Raw genomic sequence first — 18,275 nt, forward strand, 5'->3', positions numbered from 1 at the left:
TCAATTTTTATTACTAACTGGAATTCTGATGGGTAAATTAAATGCTTAAGAATGGACCCTATGCAGTTGTGTTGAAGTGCATTCATGTTGTTCATGTGAAACCTCGATCAAGATTGAATTAATGAATTTGCTTCGTTGAAGATCATTGAAGAACAACACATCACCAACGAACTTAGAATATGAAACAAGAACGCAAGATTTACGTGGTTCGGCTTGTGAACCTAGGAATATCTAATATCTTTATTGATCAAACACGTACAATACACATATTACACGCCCAAAATTAGCTACAAACACACAATCGCTCAAACGCTATCTCTATCACTCTTCTAAGAAACTTGATTTGATACTAATCGTGAGACATATGCAAGATTTTTTAAGCCATACTATGAAATACCTCTTAGCCTATATTTGGAAATAATATAGTTGTTTCCGGCTTGGTCCACCAGCAAAATGGGCTGGACTTTTTTCTATAAATTTGGACCCAACCGGACTCATTTATTTAATGGTGCATTTTAAGGCTTCTTTTCCTATTATAGAATTTATACTCTCTTATTCCACAGACGTTTACAACAGATATATAGTAGACCTTCTTTTTTCTTATTCTAGAATTTTATACTCTACTATTATTGTATGTATTTTATAAATATTTAGATCTTTTTCTTTAAAATCTACATATTTTTATTGCAAATCTAGATACTTTTACTAGATATTCAACTTCATCACAAAATATCATAGATATTTCTCTATAATATATTCTCACTTTCTCAACTGTATACATATTTCTCTATAATATAGTAGTAGTATAAATTTTTTTCAATTTAAAAACTAGTTATCAATATTTTTTAATAAACTTTACTATTACTACAGTCTACATGATACTCGTTAAATTCAATACTGTACTCTATATCAAATAACCATTTTTCAGTATCAAATATTCATGATCAATGTTTATCAAAATTTGTTATATTTTGATATTTTTATTTTCAAATAAACTCTTATTTTGTTGTTTAGATCTTCTCTATCTACTTAAGCAAATTCTGTTTTTTATCTTTACAAAAAAACATTTAAAGAGAGTAAGTAATATCGAGTATTTTGTAAATGAATCATGCATTGTAGTAAGCCACGTTTCTGTACATTGAAATCACTGAAATAATATTTTGAAAGTCTACCAACAAAAAGTGACAATGGCGCAACAATGCACAAGAATCACACAACACCATATACCTTGTACACAGAAAAAACTCATTCCAGTCACATACAACCCTCCCACTCTATAAAAAGGAGAGGACCACGTTGCCTCACGCCTCGATCTTGAGGAGAGTATTCAACGACGTGCTGTTGAAACGCTGTGCGAGACCCCTGATCACGAGGACTATAACATCACGGAGGTGTCGGGTCTGCACCATCAAATCCACTTCATTCTCACTGTCTACAACGATTCTGAGACGGTGCTGGTCGTTTCTGAATAGGTCGACCTGAGAAAGCCGGATAAGATAGTGTCACGAGATAAGGAAAGTGCACCACACAACAAGCTATGATGGGATAGCCCCTTTTCTAGGACTACTAGCTATGGTAGAATAGGTATATAAGAAGTTGTGAGGATAGTTACATGGAATGGGGGAGTATAGGTTCCACGTATTTCTGTCGTAGGGAACGAGGTTTTTGAGCCAGGCTTCACAACCTTGACTCGTTTCCGGTTCACTTCAAGGATTCTTCTCTCGAGACTTCCCATTCCTGGAACCTGCAGTGTAGAAACAACCACCATGATGAAAGTGAGAATTAAATAATTCTTTGATTTTAGGAATCTTGATAAGAATGTTGTGAACGCGTGTTTACCCTTTTAGGAGATCGATCCTTGTCGCAGAGGGCCTGATGGGAACAACTTCATATTGTTAGTTTCATGAATATACAGTTTTGGATGCTATTAGCAATTGCATAATTGAATACTTATGCAATTAAAAAATACTAAAATACAATATGTATGAATGATGCAACTGTTTATCTATATTGATGGACAACAAACTCAGAGTAGTCACCATACCTCGAACTTCACGGCTCCGAGATCAAGCTTCTGCTTCACTTCTTTATGAACATCAGGCTCTGCAAGAACAAGTTATTAACTTATATGAACAGTTCAGATTAAATTTAAGCAGAAGAAAAGGAGAATGTACTTGCCAACTGCGATAGGATCTGTAGATGCAGAAATGGGTTGTCCCTCGACTCCATCGTCTCTAACTGGTGTATAAATAGCAACTAGCCTGTAGCCGACATCATCCACATTAGCCTCGTACATCCTTCCCGTCTCCTCTGAAGGACAAAAAAAACATGCATATCATGAAGGGAATAGAGAACCCGAATTGTTCTATGTTGCTTGGCCAAATTACCCTCATTTTGCAAGCCTATTTCCTTATTTGATGTGTACTTTTTCCTGAGTTAATAACAATGGAAGAAGCAGGAGAGATTGTATACCAGGAATAGAGATGAGGTCAGGACTTCCAACCATTGACCGAAGCCACTGAATCCGACTTTTGCCTTCCTTTCCTCCACTGTAAGTTCCTTTCACAGCGTATAAATTGGTGTGGAAACCCCGGCCCTCTATTTCTAGCTTGTCTATTCTAGGAATTCCTGATACAAAAAAAACGGGAAATACGTGAGTGACAACTTCACCTCACAATAAACTATGTCGGGCATCATGAAATTGCTGCACGGAATAAAGACCTGGTATGATTGGTTCGGTTTCAGCATAAGCGGGTTCACTTGATCTTCCAAATGCATCAGTGACAACGCATTCACACTTCAGGCAGCGGCCTATGTCCTCAAACCGTGCCTTGTATGAGCAAGACCTCTGTGATGGTATTGGCTCGAAAGTCTTCTCGTTACCAGTCTCAGACGAGAAGAACCTGCAACATTCACGTCATTCTATGAGATGACCATACAAGCTTCTGTAAAATTCTAGTAGTAACAAGCTATATATGAAACCGGTAAATGATGATAAAGTGGTAAGCCTCTGGCCTATCATACTGAGTGAACGGAAGTCAAGATTCGGACATATCGAGCAAGTTGCGTGTGGAGATTCATTACCATTGGTATCTAACTTCTTTCTTGTACTTCCCCCAAACAAGCTGTTGATTTTCATCCTTTGGGATAACTTCCAACGCCGTCAATATTTGTCCTTCAACAGCTTTACCAGTGAGAGCTAGCACCTCGATTCTTGGTAATTCTGACACAGTAAGTGTAGACTTGAGGAGCAGATTTAAATAAAATTCATTTATTCCAAATGAAAATTACACATCAACTTCTTGGCTCAGTGGAAAGTTGAGATAAATACCTGGCAAGACTAAATCACTTGGCTCAGACAGTCGAAGTTCTCCAATGACCGAATCCGCACGAACTGGTGTATATCTGCAAGGGACATAAAACGTTTTGGAAGGATAAATACACTCGCCAACAAATAACATATTCAAGATTTTTGAAGCATTTGAAAAACTTCAGCAGATAATTTTATTACCCGAACAACAATCTGCAGTTATAATCCTCCTCCGAAACTTCAAACGTTCTAGAATTAGCTCCAGCGATTAGAACCATCGATTCACTATCAGATTCTCTATACCAACTAAAGAGACTCGTTCCTTCGTGCCCACCAAAATATTCTCCTTCTCCGACATAGGTGCTTGACGTCAATTTCTTCACGAGAACATTGGAGACAATTGGAAGCGCTGTAACAATTAAAGGAATCTGTGATTAAGACATATACACCACTTGTAGGCCATATTTATAGCACAGAAACAAAACCATACCTGGAATAACTGGGGATTCACTAATTGTTACCAAAGGTGCTCCATATTTACCATCCGATCGCATAGGCAGCCAATACAAGGCTAGGTAAGATCCCATGTCTTCCAAAGATGGAGTATATGTTCTGAAGAGAAGAATCGATTTAGCAATCAAACATGTCACTGATTTCATAAAAAATGGGACATCTAACTTCAAAAAAGTTTTTACAATGCACGTGCACATATATCGACATTTTCAGAATCATCTGCCAGTTCCATCAGGGAAGACTCATTAAGCTTGTCCTTAGTTCTAAACCAAATATATTTCCCAACTCCTTCTTGTCCTCCGAAGTACTTGGTAGTAGTGACCACTTCCTGACCCTCATAGCACTCAGAAATTGCCAGTTCAACACCAAGTGGCTCACCTGCATACAATTACATTCTTTAGCTAATAAGTGCCAAGAGCAAATAAAACAGCCAAAGCACTCACCAGGTGAAACCGCGCAAGAAACCAAGGTTTTCGGGCTCCCCTTCAAGCCATCAGCACGGACAGGTGTATATACAAGCTCCACAGAGTCTCCCACTTCATCGATAGTTAAATCTAAAAACTCTGCAATGGCATGATTCAATTTGTTAGATTTATGGAGGGAAAGGGAGTAGAACAAACACTTGCAAAAAACACTTACCTCCATCGTGAAGCTTCTCCTTATAACCATTATCCTTCACTCTGAACCATTCACACAAACAATCTCCTTTCACCCTGAAAAGAAAATCATTATAATTCATCCAATGAAAATAGAGTTTGCAAATAATAATATGGCAATGAGCTTCCATGAGATTACCCTCCACCATAAGAAGCAATGAAACTCAGGCACTCCCCTTCTATCAAGGATCCCTGGAATTCGAGAGACCGGCATGTTGGGAGGCCTGATAATGTGTCAGACAAAGATGTTATTACTTTGAAGTTGTTGATTTTTTTCAGCATGTATTGGTATTTCAATAGAGTGATGCATTTACTGAAAAAGGTATTTCAATAGAATGATGTTATTACACTTTAAACTGTCTTGTACCTGGATCCATGTTAATGATAATATACTAATTTTCTATAAAGTTAGGGGAATAAAGAATTTATGGGAAATAAACCCCAACGCAAATGCAATCTATTTGTAGAGTGAAAAAAAATCCTCGTTAGTTATTTTAAACTCTACAGGAAACCGAAATTTAGTTACCAGCTACAATTGGTCCAACTTGTTCAGAGAGGACAATAGGGCCACGGGCTCCATCATTTCGAATTGGCTCACAGGAAACTGAGATGAAGAAACCAATATCCTCTATGGAGAGCATATATGATGAAGAAGTTGCACCTTTTATCTCATCATGTGTGCTATCAGAATGAGTCTGCAACATAATTTATATATTTTTAGCCTCACAAAAAGTGCATTTATTTTATTTGCAAACAAGGCTTTGGATGTAAACTTTCAAATACCCGAAACCAGCGGTAGACTGACTCTCCCTCTTCACCACCCCAATATTTCTTTTCAACACTTAGAGTAGTGCCTTCAACACCAGTTCCGGTAATTTGTAAAGAAAGCAATCTTGGAGTACCTAAAGGCAAATAATTACATTATGTCAGCTTTGCATTGACTAATATAGCTGCTGAAAGATGCTATGACATAAGAAAACACAGAATTACATTATCCAAATTTTAAACTAACTTGGCATCCAACTAGTTTTACTGCTTGGGGCCTGAGCAGATGTTCACTCAACATAAATAGCAGAAATATTTCAATGTGGTTCTAAGAGAAGTGTAACAGGCCATGCAAAGTTAAACAAGAACCAAATATCTAATTACCTGGGCCAACGCGTTCTTGTCCTGTGCAAGTTCTAGGCTCACCTGCAATACCATCATCGCGCACCGGAGTACAAGTAAAAGATATAAATTTACCAATGGCATCTTTTGGGACTCGATATTGAAGGAAACCTGCAAGCTCAGGTATTGAAGTACCCAGGTCATTTTCCACCTGCAGGAAACTCAAGAATATGTTAACTTGTGGAAAGGCTTAAAATGCAAAGTTATATACTAATATTTTACCTCATGAAGATACCAATTATAGATACTCTTCCCCTCATGACCCCCAATATAACCATATGACGCAGTCAACACTCCACCTTCTGAGTAATCGCCGGTTATAGCCAAAAAATTAAGACTGGGAGGCAGAGCTGCAAAGTTCATAATATAGATCAGAAAATGTTTTCAAACAGATTACTTCCAGCATTTGCATACAAATGAATTTTTCGCAAGTACAGAAGATACTCACTCTCAATAGCTATTTCGGATATCACATAAACTGGTTCACCAGTTTCACCATCTGGGGTCATTGGTGTGAATTTAGCGACTATATATTTACCAACAGCTCCCAATGGTATGCGAAATGCCTGCATAAAGTAGAATGCCTTAAATCGTACATCCATAACAGAAGTCAAGAGTGGATATTTCTAAGAGCTTCCTACCTTGGCGATTTTGGATGTACTTAATGCTTCAATACCATTCTCACCCTCAAATGTAGAAGAACTAGTTTTGAACCACTGAACTCTACTAGAAGCTTCAGTTCCCCCGGTTACAATGCCAGTCACAGAAACCTTACTTCCTTCTTTTAGTTCACCAATTATCTTTAGATTTGTTACCTTTGGTGGGGCTGTTATTTGCATAAAGGAAAAAGTAAGAACTTCGATGCAGAGTAGACTGAGAAGATACATAAAAAACTAAATAAAAAATAATCCAAATTCACAGCGAATGTATTACTCCCTCAGTCCCTAAGAAACAGACAACATTTGAAATGGCACGGATTTTAATGCACAATTGGTAAAGTAAGAGAGATAAAAAGAAAAAGTGATTAGGGTTTTGTTAGTGGAGAATGGGACCCACCTCATTAGAGAGAAAAAAAAGTTTCCTTAAATAGAATTGGTCTATTTTTAATGGACATCCCAAAATGGCAAATGTGGTCTATTTTTAAGGGACGAAGGGAATATTAAAAACCCTTGATCAGAACTCTTCTGTTATAATTACAGAAGTATGGCCATTTTTATTCATAATAAGTATATTTGTTAGCCTAAACAATGCCCCTCGACATCTTATTTCTAGTAGCCACTCCAAAAACAAAATATTTTAACATACCCGGCTTAACTATTTGGGAGACTACAGACATAGGTTTCCCTTCCTGCCCTGAAAAGTGACCATAGCCAAAACAATGGGAAAATTATATTTTGGTACAACCAAGGATACAAAATACAAGACATGAAAGATGTAAATGAAGTAATGAACTCACCTTCAAAGTTCACAGGCAGGTAAACAAATGCCAACCGTCGTCCAATATCTTCTTTTGTTAAAGAATACTCATTTGCCCCCATTACCACCAGCGTGCGTTCTCTGCATACAGATTTTTATTAAGTGATCACATCAGCTTCATCCCAAATAAACAAATTTATTAACTTTGTCCTTCAAAAAATAAATCCAATAAACTGGCTTGCAGGTGCAATTAAGATATTAACTGACATGCTAATTAATTAAACAGGCTCATAACTAAATATGCCAAGAACTAAAGTTTCAAGAGAAAATGGCTAATGAATAACTTGAAGCAAAGGAAAAACTAACCCTGTATCCTTATCCTCACGCAACCACTCGAACCTGCTGGGCCCTTCTTTTCCTCCAAAATAATCCCCTAAGCCCTTGATTACACATCCTTCAATGACATCTCCACTAATTTGGACATTGCTTACAGATGGAGGAGCTGCCAACAAAGGACAATGAAATATATGAGCAACAAAAACAGAGATCAACTTTCTTCAACAGAAAGACAGGTCAACTTTTCAAGTATCACATTTCACTTTAAAAGTAAAAGCAGCTCCAGAAAACACCTGCTTTTACATAATCTGTGATGGCATATTGAGGTTCCCCTTTGGCACCTTCTTCAGTAACAGGAGTGTACATGAAAACCAAACATGAACCTACATCATCCAAGATCAGCCGGTAGTCTTCTTCTTCTGCACCCGTAATTACAACAGGGCTACTATTCCATCGTCTCCTAAGCCAACTGTAGAGCACGTGGTAAATTTAACTTGCATAAAGTGAAACAGTATTTTCTCTTGGAATATTAAACATTTCAAAACCAAAATGCTTCATTGGGACATATATGATCTCACCTAGCAACACCTTTCCCTGGAGTTCCTCCACACCAAGCAACCTCCACATGCCCTTTGATTGTGTTTCCTTCCACAAGCTCCCCAGACACATCAATCTTTATGACCTTAGGAATACCAGTTCCTACAGAAAGATGCAATAAAATAATTAACACATGGAAAATGTATATACACCAAACGGATTTCTTTTAGACTATGCTTTGTTACAAAGACTGTGAGGAAATTGCAGTGATTCATCAATTAATTATTAAATGTGTACCCTTAGAAACTGGTGAAGATATGGCAAAAATTGTAGGATAATCTGTATCTCCCAGTATTGGAGTGCACTCCACTTTCAAGATTCTACCAATGTCATCCTTCTTGGGGAAGTAGACCTGACATAGATTTAAAGGATATTATAACTTTTAAAGAGGCTTGATAAACTTAATTTCTTGAGAACTATTTCACACCTCTCCACATGCACCAGGAATAGCTACAAAATTTGAAGGAGTTCGTCCTCCAATAAACCATTGGTACTTCAAGTCCAGTACGTCATCACTATGTTCATTTGTGTCCCTCACAAACTCAAAGTGGCAACAGCAAGCATCTTCCTCAAATGGTTGGTCTACAAAAGCCTTTTTCAGCAAGTACCCAGAAGGAAGTTGATCTTTCCATTGTTCGATCAAAAACTTGAAAGTTGAGTCTGTTGACAAAGACAAAGCATGCATATTCATAAACTTAGGTTTGAAAAAGGACAGGCCATACTATGATTGCTGCCTGATACAGCAATTATAAAAGTAATGTCATCACGAATCTTTGGTTCAAAAACCTGCAACAAGCATGATTAATTACGTACCAACAGCTTGTTCTGGACGGCATAGTTCCCAGCCACCTCGAATGCACAAGGCAGTGTGTGAAGGATAACGCTTGGCAATTGATATCTCCTCACGGGAAAGATCTGCATGAATTTTGAACTGGTAAATAGTAGAGAATAAAGTAGTTAAGATTACTCACTGATAGATTTAAGAGCAGCAAGTATGCCCTATAGTATTATACACAAAAATCTCCTACCAGGTGACCGTGAGAAAGGGATAAGGGGCAGTTCCATTAAAAAAGTTTCCAAAATTTTTAAATCATTGCAGATTGAACATCAACTGATAAAAGGAGTAAAAACAAGAATGAGTCAAGTGACCGCCAAATATGAATACAAACATAACTATTGAACATACCCCTATCATTGAATTTTTTTAAGGTTGGGCCTACAAGCAAAATTGCGGCTGCTTCCAGACGAGACATCTTTAGTATGGGGTTCTCCTCTACTCGCAGATGCTGCAAATCATCATGGTTAAAAGTGCACATGCATTAAATTTTGAATGTAAAGACAAAAAACGATGACTGGCCAATCTACAATTGTGCAAATTTAACCTAGAAAGAAATGTTTACAGCTATATGTGCAATGCATTTAATCATCCCACCTCAAGAGCTGGTAAGTGTGGGAAGCCTTTCAAAGTTGATATTTTATTTTTGCTGGCAGCAAGTACCTATGGAAACACAACAGTGGTTTTATGAACTGAAATCACAGAAAGAGCAAGGTTTTTAAAGCAAAAGATGTACCTGCAAACGAGGCTGGCTCGCCATTGAAACAGATTTTAACTTATTCTGAGCTACAGAGAGAAACTGAAAAAGCAAATGGGAATTAGTTTTGTCGTCAAACTCAATCCTTACAAATATGTGACAGAAAGCACAATCCCAAATGATTTCTAGAGGTTCACCTCCAGATTCGGAAGCTCAGGAAGGCTCCTCAAGGATGTGATCTGATTTCCAGCAAGATAAAGTTGCTGCAATGAAAGAAAACTGTGTGATTATAAAAAACATGTCATCCAATTTATACACAGTTCAGCGTCAGCTACAGGAATCACCTGCAGAGCTTTGCAATTCTCAAGTGGCTCAAAACCAGGTCCTTTGAAGTCGTTAAAACTCAAATCCAGAACCTATAAGTAAAACAAGGGCAATGCAGAAAAGTTTTAAGACAAAGACGAGATGCCACTAGCAATGCAAGAAAACATCCAACCCAAAGATATGGATTAAAATACTCATTTATGATCAATCAGTATGTACCTTCACTCGTTTGAGGACTTCAACACCATCCAGTGTGGACAAGAGGTTGTCTCTTAGATAAACAAACTGCAAAAAAAAATTACTTTAGTGTCAAACATATATAAGTGCATGTATAGATGAACAGAATGCTCCAGAAATATTAAGCTTAACGTGTTCCATCCAAAGTCGCTTTTCAGAAACTGGTAATGCTTCAGATTGACTGTTTAAATTTATTAATACTGAAATAGGTGGCTCATTTGTTGCACTAATATTTTGTCTCCAACAATTAATTTTCCCAAGGATAAATGGAAAACAGAGCTATGTTCATTTTCAGTAAGTTATTCTAGTCTCTAGCAACCTAGTGCAATATCAAAGTGACAATCATAAGTTACTCTAGCAACCTAGTGCAATATAAAGTGAGTCTCATGCAGTAAAAGTAAAGCATCCCAAAAAATACGGTAGTGGTCAAGAAATGCAATGAAAAGTACCTCTAGATTTGGTGATAAGTTCAGTCCACCACTGCTGAGTGTCCGTATCTTGTGGCCCCGGAGATCTAACCTCTATAATTGAAAAAATGATACAAATATCTAATTAACTAAAAAAGTAAGAAAGAAATGATGAAGAGTAATAAATAATAGGAAAAACTACAACTGCCCACCGAATTTCACATTTTTTTTCTCATTATGCCACATTTTACCTTTTACATTTCTTTTTCATTTTTCCTCTTTCATACATTCCAAAATATTACATCTCACCTAGAGGACTTTGGGTTTATGTGCTTGTTTAAAGGCTAAAGTTGGTGAAACTTATCCTTTTGCTATCAAATATGGAAATAAACAAATCCAACCTCTGAAACAAGCATTAACTAAAAATTTCGAATTACAGGCTGCTCTAGAGTCTAGATGATATAAAGATTTGAACAAAAAATGCTAATTTTGAATAACAAACAAAACAAATCAAAAACAAAAATAGTCCAAGTAACTAATTGGGGAAAATGCAAAAGTTGGTGGGTTGATTGTACTTATAGCGAATGTTCATTCAAGCCCCTGCAATAGCAATAACTAAGACTCACATGGGTCTCTCCATGTGGTTTTACAATATGCACTATGCATGCCCATTTTCTACTATTTATGTTCATTATATCATGTGTAGAACAAGCCAAATCACATATTTGGTAATAACCTCACCGGATATAGTTAGTTGACAATTTGGGTAAGTCTGGTAAAGCCTAATATTAATGTACCAGTTTTATTTAAGCATTCTCATAGAATTCTTACCACATCATCGCTAGCTTTCACCTCTACATGAGGAAGCATTATCAGACGTGAGTCCCGACTTTCTGGAGTTCCGACTCTCTTACGGCCAGATAAAATAGAACTTCTGTCGAGAGACGTTGACAGACTACCAGATTTGGACCCACTGGAGACTGTGGGTGAGCGAGCAGGGTGAGGAGAAACTTTTGCAACTGACTTCCTAACGGCGCTACTACTCCCACTGCTATCTAATGATGGAGAAGAAATCGTCTTCATGGACGAAACAGACAATTGAGACGATCTCAAAGAGCTTTTTTTCATAGAATCTTTTTTACTTGACTCGGAACTGGCTGGCGTCCTTGGACTTCTAGCAGCAGGGGAAATAGGAATCGACTTTCGCGTTTCAGAGATACTCTGCCTGATAGCAGGCTTAACACCAATGGATGATGTTGTGCTCCTCCGGAGTTCGGGAAGAGATTTTCTTAGCGGGTCTGAAGCAAAAGGGCTGCCTCTTTTACCACCTGCCAAACCATTGCCAGTAGTCTGACGTTTCGTGATTACCATTGGCTGTTTTTCAGGCAGACCGCCAGTGCTGCTCCTTCTAACCACAGGGACTGATCCTGAAGTTCGCAGTGTGCTGCTCAAAGTTGGTCTAGCCAATGTCGATCTTGTCTGAATAACACTAGAGTCGGCACTAGAGTCGGTACCACTCCTTGTTTTTCTAGAACTCCCACCAGTATCAGTGCCTTTATTTGAAGCAGTGCCATTGGCCTTTGGCACCTTAGAGCCTTTCTTCACACTCACGGAGCAAGGTTCTTCCTGAAGCATCGGGGCTTGCAGCTCAGGCACCAAATGTTCAGCCTCTACCTCTACTGGAACCTCAGTTGATTGGACAACCTCCATTCGAGAAACTATCCTAGCTTCAATGGACTAAAAAAATTCAGTAACAATCACCACAAGGTGCAAGACAATTGATAGGCAATATCACAAGTTCAAGCAGCCTAATGCTAAGCTGCATTTTAGTTTTTACACCATGGGTTAGATGCAACTGAATGCGAGAATTAAATTTTCTTGAATCCCATTCAATCTAAGAACAAAATTAAATTAGCAGAACATATAATCCCAAAACATCAACCATGTGGACTTATAACAGTTATGCAATACCTTATGCCTGAAAAATTGTCCCTCGCAGAGCCATATCTAATCCACCATTCCCATGTTTGTACTCTCAGATTTTAGCTCCCAAACTATACTGAAGAATTAAAATAGAACATGTAAAACACCAGACACGGTTGATAAAAAATAAACCTTAATCTCCACTTAAAAAAACAAATAACCACCAAAAAGCAATCATGAAAAAGCCAAGCTTCAAACTCGTGAGACTGAACCCAATTCAAGACAGCCAAGAAAGAAAAAATTAGAAGCAGCAAAAAGGAACAAAAATGCAGTATGAATTTGAGTGAAAGTACCTCAAAAATAGTTTAGATCTGCTGAAGTAGAGTGAGGCCCAGCAAGAAAAAGGAGCAAGGCAGTTCAACTACACTGGGAAACTTAGGGTTCTGAAGTCTGAACTAAAGCAAATTGTTACTAGTGAGCTACTTACGTACATAGATAGATAGATAACATAAAGAAAGAAAGACAGTATCTCACCTTTTTCCTCTTTTTCAAAGCGTGCTGATAAATAAAAAGAGTAGTGAAGAGAGTGAGAAAGCAAGAAATGTGGTGAAGAAGTTAAATTATGAGAGAGAAGAGGGGGAGAGAGAGAAGGCATATATATTTGTTATTGGGCATTGGGGCCGGGGTGAGGTGGTTTACAGAGCATAATGCTCTATTTTTTTGTCTGAAAGCATAACCACCCATTGCGGTTCCCTTTTTGGGGGTGCCTGCGTAATTATGTGGTTTTATTGAGGCTTTTTTAGAATTATTTTAATTATTTTGGAGGAGGGATTTGGCGGAAAATCGGGTTACCGAAGAAGCCGGTTATCAAATCAAATTTAAATGGAAGCGTCTCACCTGAACGTGGGGCCCATCTACAGGTAGGAACAATTTATTTCTCCTAAATTCCAGTATACTCCATTATTATAATTTGCATTCTATATATGACAATTGTCACTGTTTCAGGTTAATTGAACCATTTTTAAATTTTAAGGACATTCTATTTTACTAGAATCATTTCTATTTTTAATAAATACTCTCCGTCTCAATTTATGAGTTCTGTTTTATCATTTCCGTCCGCCCCAATTTAAAGGCTTATTTCACTTTTACCATAAATGATAAGTAAGTCTCACATTCCACTAATTTATTTCACTCATATTTTATTATAAAAATAATATATATAAGTGAGACTAATATTCCGCTAACTTATTCAACTCACTTTTCTTAAAACTCGTGTTCTGACTAATTAGGACGACTCTTAAGTTGGGACGGGGGAATAGCACATTCTATTTTAACTTTATTTCTATTTATTTAAGTATTGTATTATATTTTTATTCATCATATCGAACTTATATCTTTTTAAATCTCTATGCCTAAAAAATGCTTCTCTTAACAAGAAACTACGAGATTATATATTATGCTAAATTTGGACACCGAACGCACATACTAAACAGCAAAAGCACTGAGAGTGCACACATACGAAGTGCTTACGCGTTGCGTCATTTTTTATTTGAGAAAATTAATATGTTTGTTAGATAAATGTAATTATAGTCGTTGTTTGAGGTGTATTATAAATAAATTTTATTATTCATGGAACATATAGTTAATTGTATATAAAAGATGATTGTATGAGCTAAATTAATTTGACGACATTGAAGTATAAGATGTTGGCGAAATCCGAACTTACATATATCAAATGATGTCGTGTTAGATAAGAAATGGCATGTATGTTGTTATATATAAGTGTCCTTACAGTAGTGATAGTTTCTCGTATGAATATCCCTTAAACTGAAAAAGAAAAGCTAGTTGTTTGAGAAATACATTTGTTTGGTTCGATGGATTTGACAAAGTTGAATTTTACTAATGTTGTTTGATTTAATAAAGTTGATAACATACTTCATTCAGGGTCAATAAAATGTAAGATTAATATTGGCTTATAGGTCTTTGTCCTCTTGTGACAGTTTTGGTTATTTTGGGTTAATTCTAACTCAAAAACAATCTAACGTGAATTTAATCTTGAAAAACGGAACATTCTTAAATGAATATTACGTAATTGACTAAGTTTATATTACGTATCTATACACAATGCATGGTTATGCTTACAGTTCCAAGACAAATCGATTCATGGTATAATGTTTAGAATTTTTCCAAATTAAATTAGGAAGAGCACTGAAAAATTTAATGATCATCATATGGAAAACCACTTAAACCAAGACAGACTAGATTTCATTAATTAATGAAAAAACACTTAAACCAAGACAACATAGATTCATTAATTAATGGATGAATAATTAGGTGGTAGTACTAATTTATTGACATACTCTCACTTTGAAAATAAGGGACATTTATTTGTAATGTGTTACTACTATTACCGATCAACACTAATTCCATTATTAAACAATTGACTAAACACCTACCAATTGTGTCACAGTCACCAACATCTCATATTTTTAAAATTGTGGTTGTTTGTCATATAATGCTTAATATATCGAATTAGCAATTGAATTATTTCTCATATGCTTACATGGCAATAGTGGAATGGATTTGCTTTAGCTCATTTGTCAATATTAGATGCAAAATTCCTAAATAATGTAAAGTATTGTCAAGAAAGGCAACACCTGACAAATGAAATAATATATAGTTAAACATGAAATTTCATATTTCAAAATAGACCAAACATGAGCTGATGAGCCTACTATGATAGAGTGACTGTTGAATGAGAGACAAAAGATTAATGGATATTATGGCCCCATCATTTATTTGATTTTATTTAATTTTCAGGGTGTGTTTGGTTGTCTTGAAAGTCCATAACAAGACTTTTATGAAAGTGGGCTTTTCAAGGATTTAGTAATAGAGTAGTTACCACTTGTATGATGTTTGGTTAATATCTTGGCCTATTGATATTGAACTTTGGTGTGTCTGATTCAATATTGTGGTGCATAAATAAAAGAGTGATACAAAAAAGTACTCAACAAAATAGGGTTTGCATCTTTTTGGTACTCAATATAGAAAAATTCACAGTTAGGTATTTGGACGGCAAAAAATCACAATTTAGGGTCACTTAGTAATTTTTTCTGTTTAAATACCTAAATTGTGGTTTTTTCAACTTCAGGTGCCAAAAGTATGCTAACCTCATTTTCTATTTACTAATTTGTAGTTTATGTATTAGTTTTTTAATTTAATCATTTGCATAGTTAATTGGGTCGAATTTTAGATTTATACCTTCCAATTTTCGTACCTATCATAACTATTAAAACATGGATTATTAAAAGAAGTTTTGAATAATATATTGATAAAATAAGATTTTAAGATTGAGTGAAATATATGTCCTAATGTTAAGTGTTGTATGTGATTTTCTTTGACACATTGTTAATTACATAAGTGGTTTACAAATGACAACAAAAAAAACCAAGTTCTTGGTGATATAAGAAAACAGTGTAACCCCCCTCCGGATTGGCCTAGTATAATTCAACATTCCAAGAACCCAAAGAGAAATAATTTCTTTTAGCAAGCCCATACACACGAGGAAAGGGCCTTGATCATACCATAACAAGGCGGAACCACCACCAAAACTTGTCCACCTAGTCGCACAGCCAAAAAAACTTGTCCGCCTAGTCATCACAAAAAAAACTAAGAAGAAATTTTTTTTTTACCACTGCGACAGTCTCGGCGGCTCACAATAGGCAGCCATGGAACCACCACTCCGCCTCGTCCACGCTGCGTATGCGGCTGTTCCTCCCCCGCCGCGGCTCGCCCACTGTGGTCACTCTAACGAATCATGCCGGCAACTGTCGAAGATTAGAGTATCACTAATAGGACCGTCGTGGCGGTCCATTGCAGGGACGGAGGGCGCCGCGACAGTGAGGAGGAGCCGTGTAGGCGGTGTGAACATGTCGGTGGCGGCGGTCGATGGGGTGGCGACCTATTGCACGCAGTGCGACCGCCGTTCCTATTTTTAAAAAAATTTATTTTATTAATTAATAATGTGATAACTAATGTGATTTTATTTTGTGGACGATATGGACGAACGGAGACGGGTTCCGTACCGGGTAGAAGTGGTATTTTGTGGTCAATCTGGCGGCGGGGCGGTAGGTTGGACGCGGATTCCGTGATCGCGGGGAATTGCTTGATCAGCTGCCGTAATTGGTCGGTGGCCTTGGCCGACAGGGCCGGGTTGATGCCGAGGGGGGATGCCGACGGCGTGGTGTCGATGGAGTGGAGGATCCAACCGCAGTCGCCGTCCTCCAAGCGACGGAGGTCCCCGGTGGAGCAGGCCCGCCGCATGAGTGATGGGTTTCCCTTAAGGGCCACGGGTCTGCCGTGGACCGAGAAATCCATCGAGGAGTGTTGCCAATTGACCATGACGTACCCCAGGGAGGCGAGCCATGACACTCCCAAAATGATATCGATGTTGCGAAGGGGGAACACATAGCAAGATATGGTGAAGTCCTCGTTTGCCATTGTAACCGTGACCCCTTTGCAGATTCCAGCCGCACGCCGCGTGGAGCCGTCCCCTAGAACGGCGGAGTAGGGAGACGTTGGGGTGATTCGCAGTTGGAGCTGTTGGGCGCATTGCTCGGAGATGAAACAGTAGTTTGCTCCGCTATCCACCATTATCTTGACCTGCTGCTGCCCCACATGGCCGAACAATTTCATGGTATTTGCCGTGTCCAGGCCATGTAGGGATAGGACGGAGAGCTCTGGTTTACTTGCATCTTCCAGCTCCTCCTCGAGCTCCAGGTCCTCAGTTGGCAGCTCGTCATCGTCGCAGATGAGGACATTGAGGGTCTTGGGCGGGCACTTGTGAGTCGGGCTAAACTTGAGGCCGCACTTGACACAGGTGCCAGTCGCGATATGCCGCCTATATTCTTCCGGGGAGATATTCCGGAAGCGTTTGGATATTGGCCGGGATGAGCCTGTGGAAGGGAGCGGAGAGTGCGCGCTTGAGTAACCGGTGGTCGACGGGCGACGCTGGTGCCCGGTGTAGGGCTGCGACACCGTGTGGGAGGGGGCAGGGGCTGTCCTCTGAGGTTGCTGTGATGCGAGCACATCTATGTCCAGTGCCAACTCGACAGCATCTTCATAAGATGTGATCTTTGCGGCCTTCATCTGGAGGCGCACCTCCGGCCGGAGGGCCGCCATGAAGAAACCGAGGTACTGGTGGCAGGCTATATCTGGTACCTGAGCGAGGCATGCCTCGAATGCCGCTACATATTCTGCGAGGGAGCCCGTGTGTCGGACTGCTGCAAAAGCCTCGTACTCGTCCAGGGCCCCATCAACTCACGAGCAAACCGGGGCAAGGAGAGGTCTGGATTCCGTCTCCGCAGAAGCTGATACCAGGGGAGGGCGGCGCCAGCCAGCGCCACCATGGCTACGCCCACCCGCTTCTCGGGCGCCGTATCCGAAATCAGGAAGTATTGCTCCGCCCTTGCCAGCCATGCGAGGGCGTCGGTGCCGTCAAACGTCGGCATAGGGGATGGGGACTGGTTGCCAGTTGAAACCGAATTTGATTCCCGGTTCTCGGAGGAAGCCTCGTCCTCCGGAGGGACCTTGGTACCGGGGGTGAGGGACGCGAATCCCGCGCGCACTTCGGCCAACAAGGAGTCGAGCTTGGACTCTAATGATGTGACCCGTTCGTTGAGTTCCTCGTTTGCCTTCTCCACCGTGTCAAGGCGAGAATCACCTCGAGAGTTCACCATCGTTCACCGCACCAATTGTTAGCTGAGTAAAGGCAAAACGTTGAGTCGGGCACGAGATGTACCCCTTTGGTTGTAATCACCACACGCACACAAGTTCACAATAATGTTTGTAGGGAAAT

The 18,275-nt window shown here is 38.9% G+C and overlaps 2 protein-coding genes across 8 annotated transcripts; both read right to left on the reverse strand.

Moving 5' to 3' along the window:
• Nucleotides 1-1,093: 1,093 nt before the first annotated feature.
• Nucleotides 1,094-13,097, reverse strand: LOC121740816 (187-kDa microtubule-associated protein AIR9-like). 7 transcript variants are annotated; one of them, XM_042133446.1, is made up of 40 exons: nucleotides 12,953-13,097; nucleotides 12,772-12,868; nucleotides 12,467-12,549; nucleotides 11,327-12,222; nucleotides 10,538-10,609; nucleotides 10,071-10,136; nucleotides 9,872-9,943; nucleotides 9,725-9,790; nucleotides 9,567-9,629; nucleotides 9,428-9,493; nucleotides 9,182-9,281; nucleotides 8,809-8,910; nucleotides 8,423-8,655; nucleotides 8,233-8,347; nucleotides 7,977-8,097; nucleotides 7,692-7,867; nucleotides 7,429-7,564; nucleotides 7,103-7,203; nucleotides 6,952-6,999; nucleotides 6,288-6,472; nucleotides 6,095-6,212; nucleotides 5,869-5,996; nucleotides 5,629-5,797; nucleotides 5,263-5,381; nucleotides 5,006-5,174; nucleotides 4,619-4,703; nucleotides 4,463-4,536; nucleotides 4,267-4,386; nucleotides 4,006-4,201; nucleotides 3,801-3,922; nucleotides 3,512-3,719; nucleotides 3,332-3,405; nucleotides 3,085-3,223; nucleotides 2,722-2,903; nucleotides 2,473-2,628; nucleotides 2,179-2,310; nucleotides 2,045-2,103; nucleotides 1,840-1,872; nucleotides 1,613-1,744; nucleotides 1,094-1,478 (listed from the first exon to the last, which is right to left on the reverse strand). In XM_042133446.1, the coding sequence occupies exons 4-40, from the start codon at nucleotides 12,203-12,205 to the stop codon at nucleotides 1,302-1,304; spliced, it is 5,193 nt and encodes a 1,730-aa protein (XP_041989380.1). In that variant the 5' UTR covers nucleotides 12,206-12,222; nucleotides 12,467-12,549; nucleotides 12,772-12,868; nucleotides 12,953-13,097; the 3' UTR covers nucleotides 1,094-1,301. The 7 variants fall into 7 exon arrangements, with proteins under 7 accessions (XP_041989380.1, XP_041989382.1, XP_041989379.1 ...); XM_042133448.1 differs by having other exon boundaries at nucleotides 11,327-12,232; XM_042133445.1 differs by having other exon boundaries at nucleotides 11,327-12,218; nucleotides 12,467-12,554.
• Nucleotides 13,098-16,220: 3,123 nt separating this feature from the next.
• LOC121810792 lies at nucleotides 16,221-18,156 on the reverse strand. The gene is made up of 3 exons (XM_042211520.1): nucleotides 17,742-18,156; nucleotides 16,487-17,700; nucleotides 16,221-16,379 (listed from the first exon to the last, which is right to left on the reverse strand). Exons 1-3 carry the CDS (start codon nucleotides 18,154-18,156, stop codon nucleotides 16,221-16,223), a joined length of 1,788 nt encoding a protein of 595 aa, XP_042067454.1.
• Nucleotides 18,157-18,275: the final 119 nt, after the last annotated feature.

This window comes from Salvia splendens, chromosome 7, assembly GCF_004379255.2.
Source record: "Salvia splendens isolate huo1 chromosome 7, SspV2, whole genome shotgun sequence".
NCBI lineage: Eukaryota > Viridiplantae > Streptophyta > Magnoliopsida > Lamiales > Lamiaceae > Salvia > Salvia splendens.

Excerpts from the sequence above, each read along its gene's own strand:
- LOC121740816 (XM_042133446.1), bottom strand. The coding sequence starts at position 12,205 with ATGGAGGTTGTCCAATCAACTGAGGTTCCAGTAGAGGTAGAGGCTGAA. Across the intron at positions 9,791-9,871 it reads AGAATTGCAAAGCTCTGCAG|CAACTTTATCTTGCTGGAAA; the intron begins GTGATTCCTGTA and ends CTTTCATTGCAG. Across the intron at positions 8,911-9,181 it reads AAAAAAATTCAATGATAGGG|ATCTTTCCCGTGAGGAGATA; the intron begins GTATGTTCAATA and ends AAATTCATGCAG.
- LOC121810792 (XM_042211520.1), bottom strand. The coding sequence starts at position 18,156 with ATGGTGAACTCTCGAGGTGATTCTCGCCTTGACACGGTGGAGAAGGCA. Across the intron at positions 17,701-17,741 it reads CTCCTTGCCCCGGTTTGCTC|CAGTCCGACACACGGGCTCC; the intron begins GTGAGTTGATGG and ends AGGCTTTTGCAG. Across the intron at positions 16,380-16,486 it reads CCGGTACGGAACCCGTCTCC|GTCGCCACCCCATCGACCGC; the intron begins GTTCGTCCATAT and ends TGCGTGCAATAG.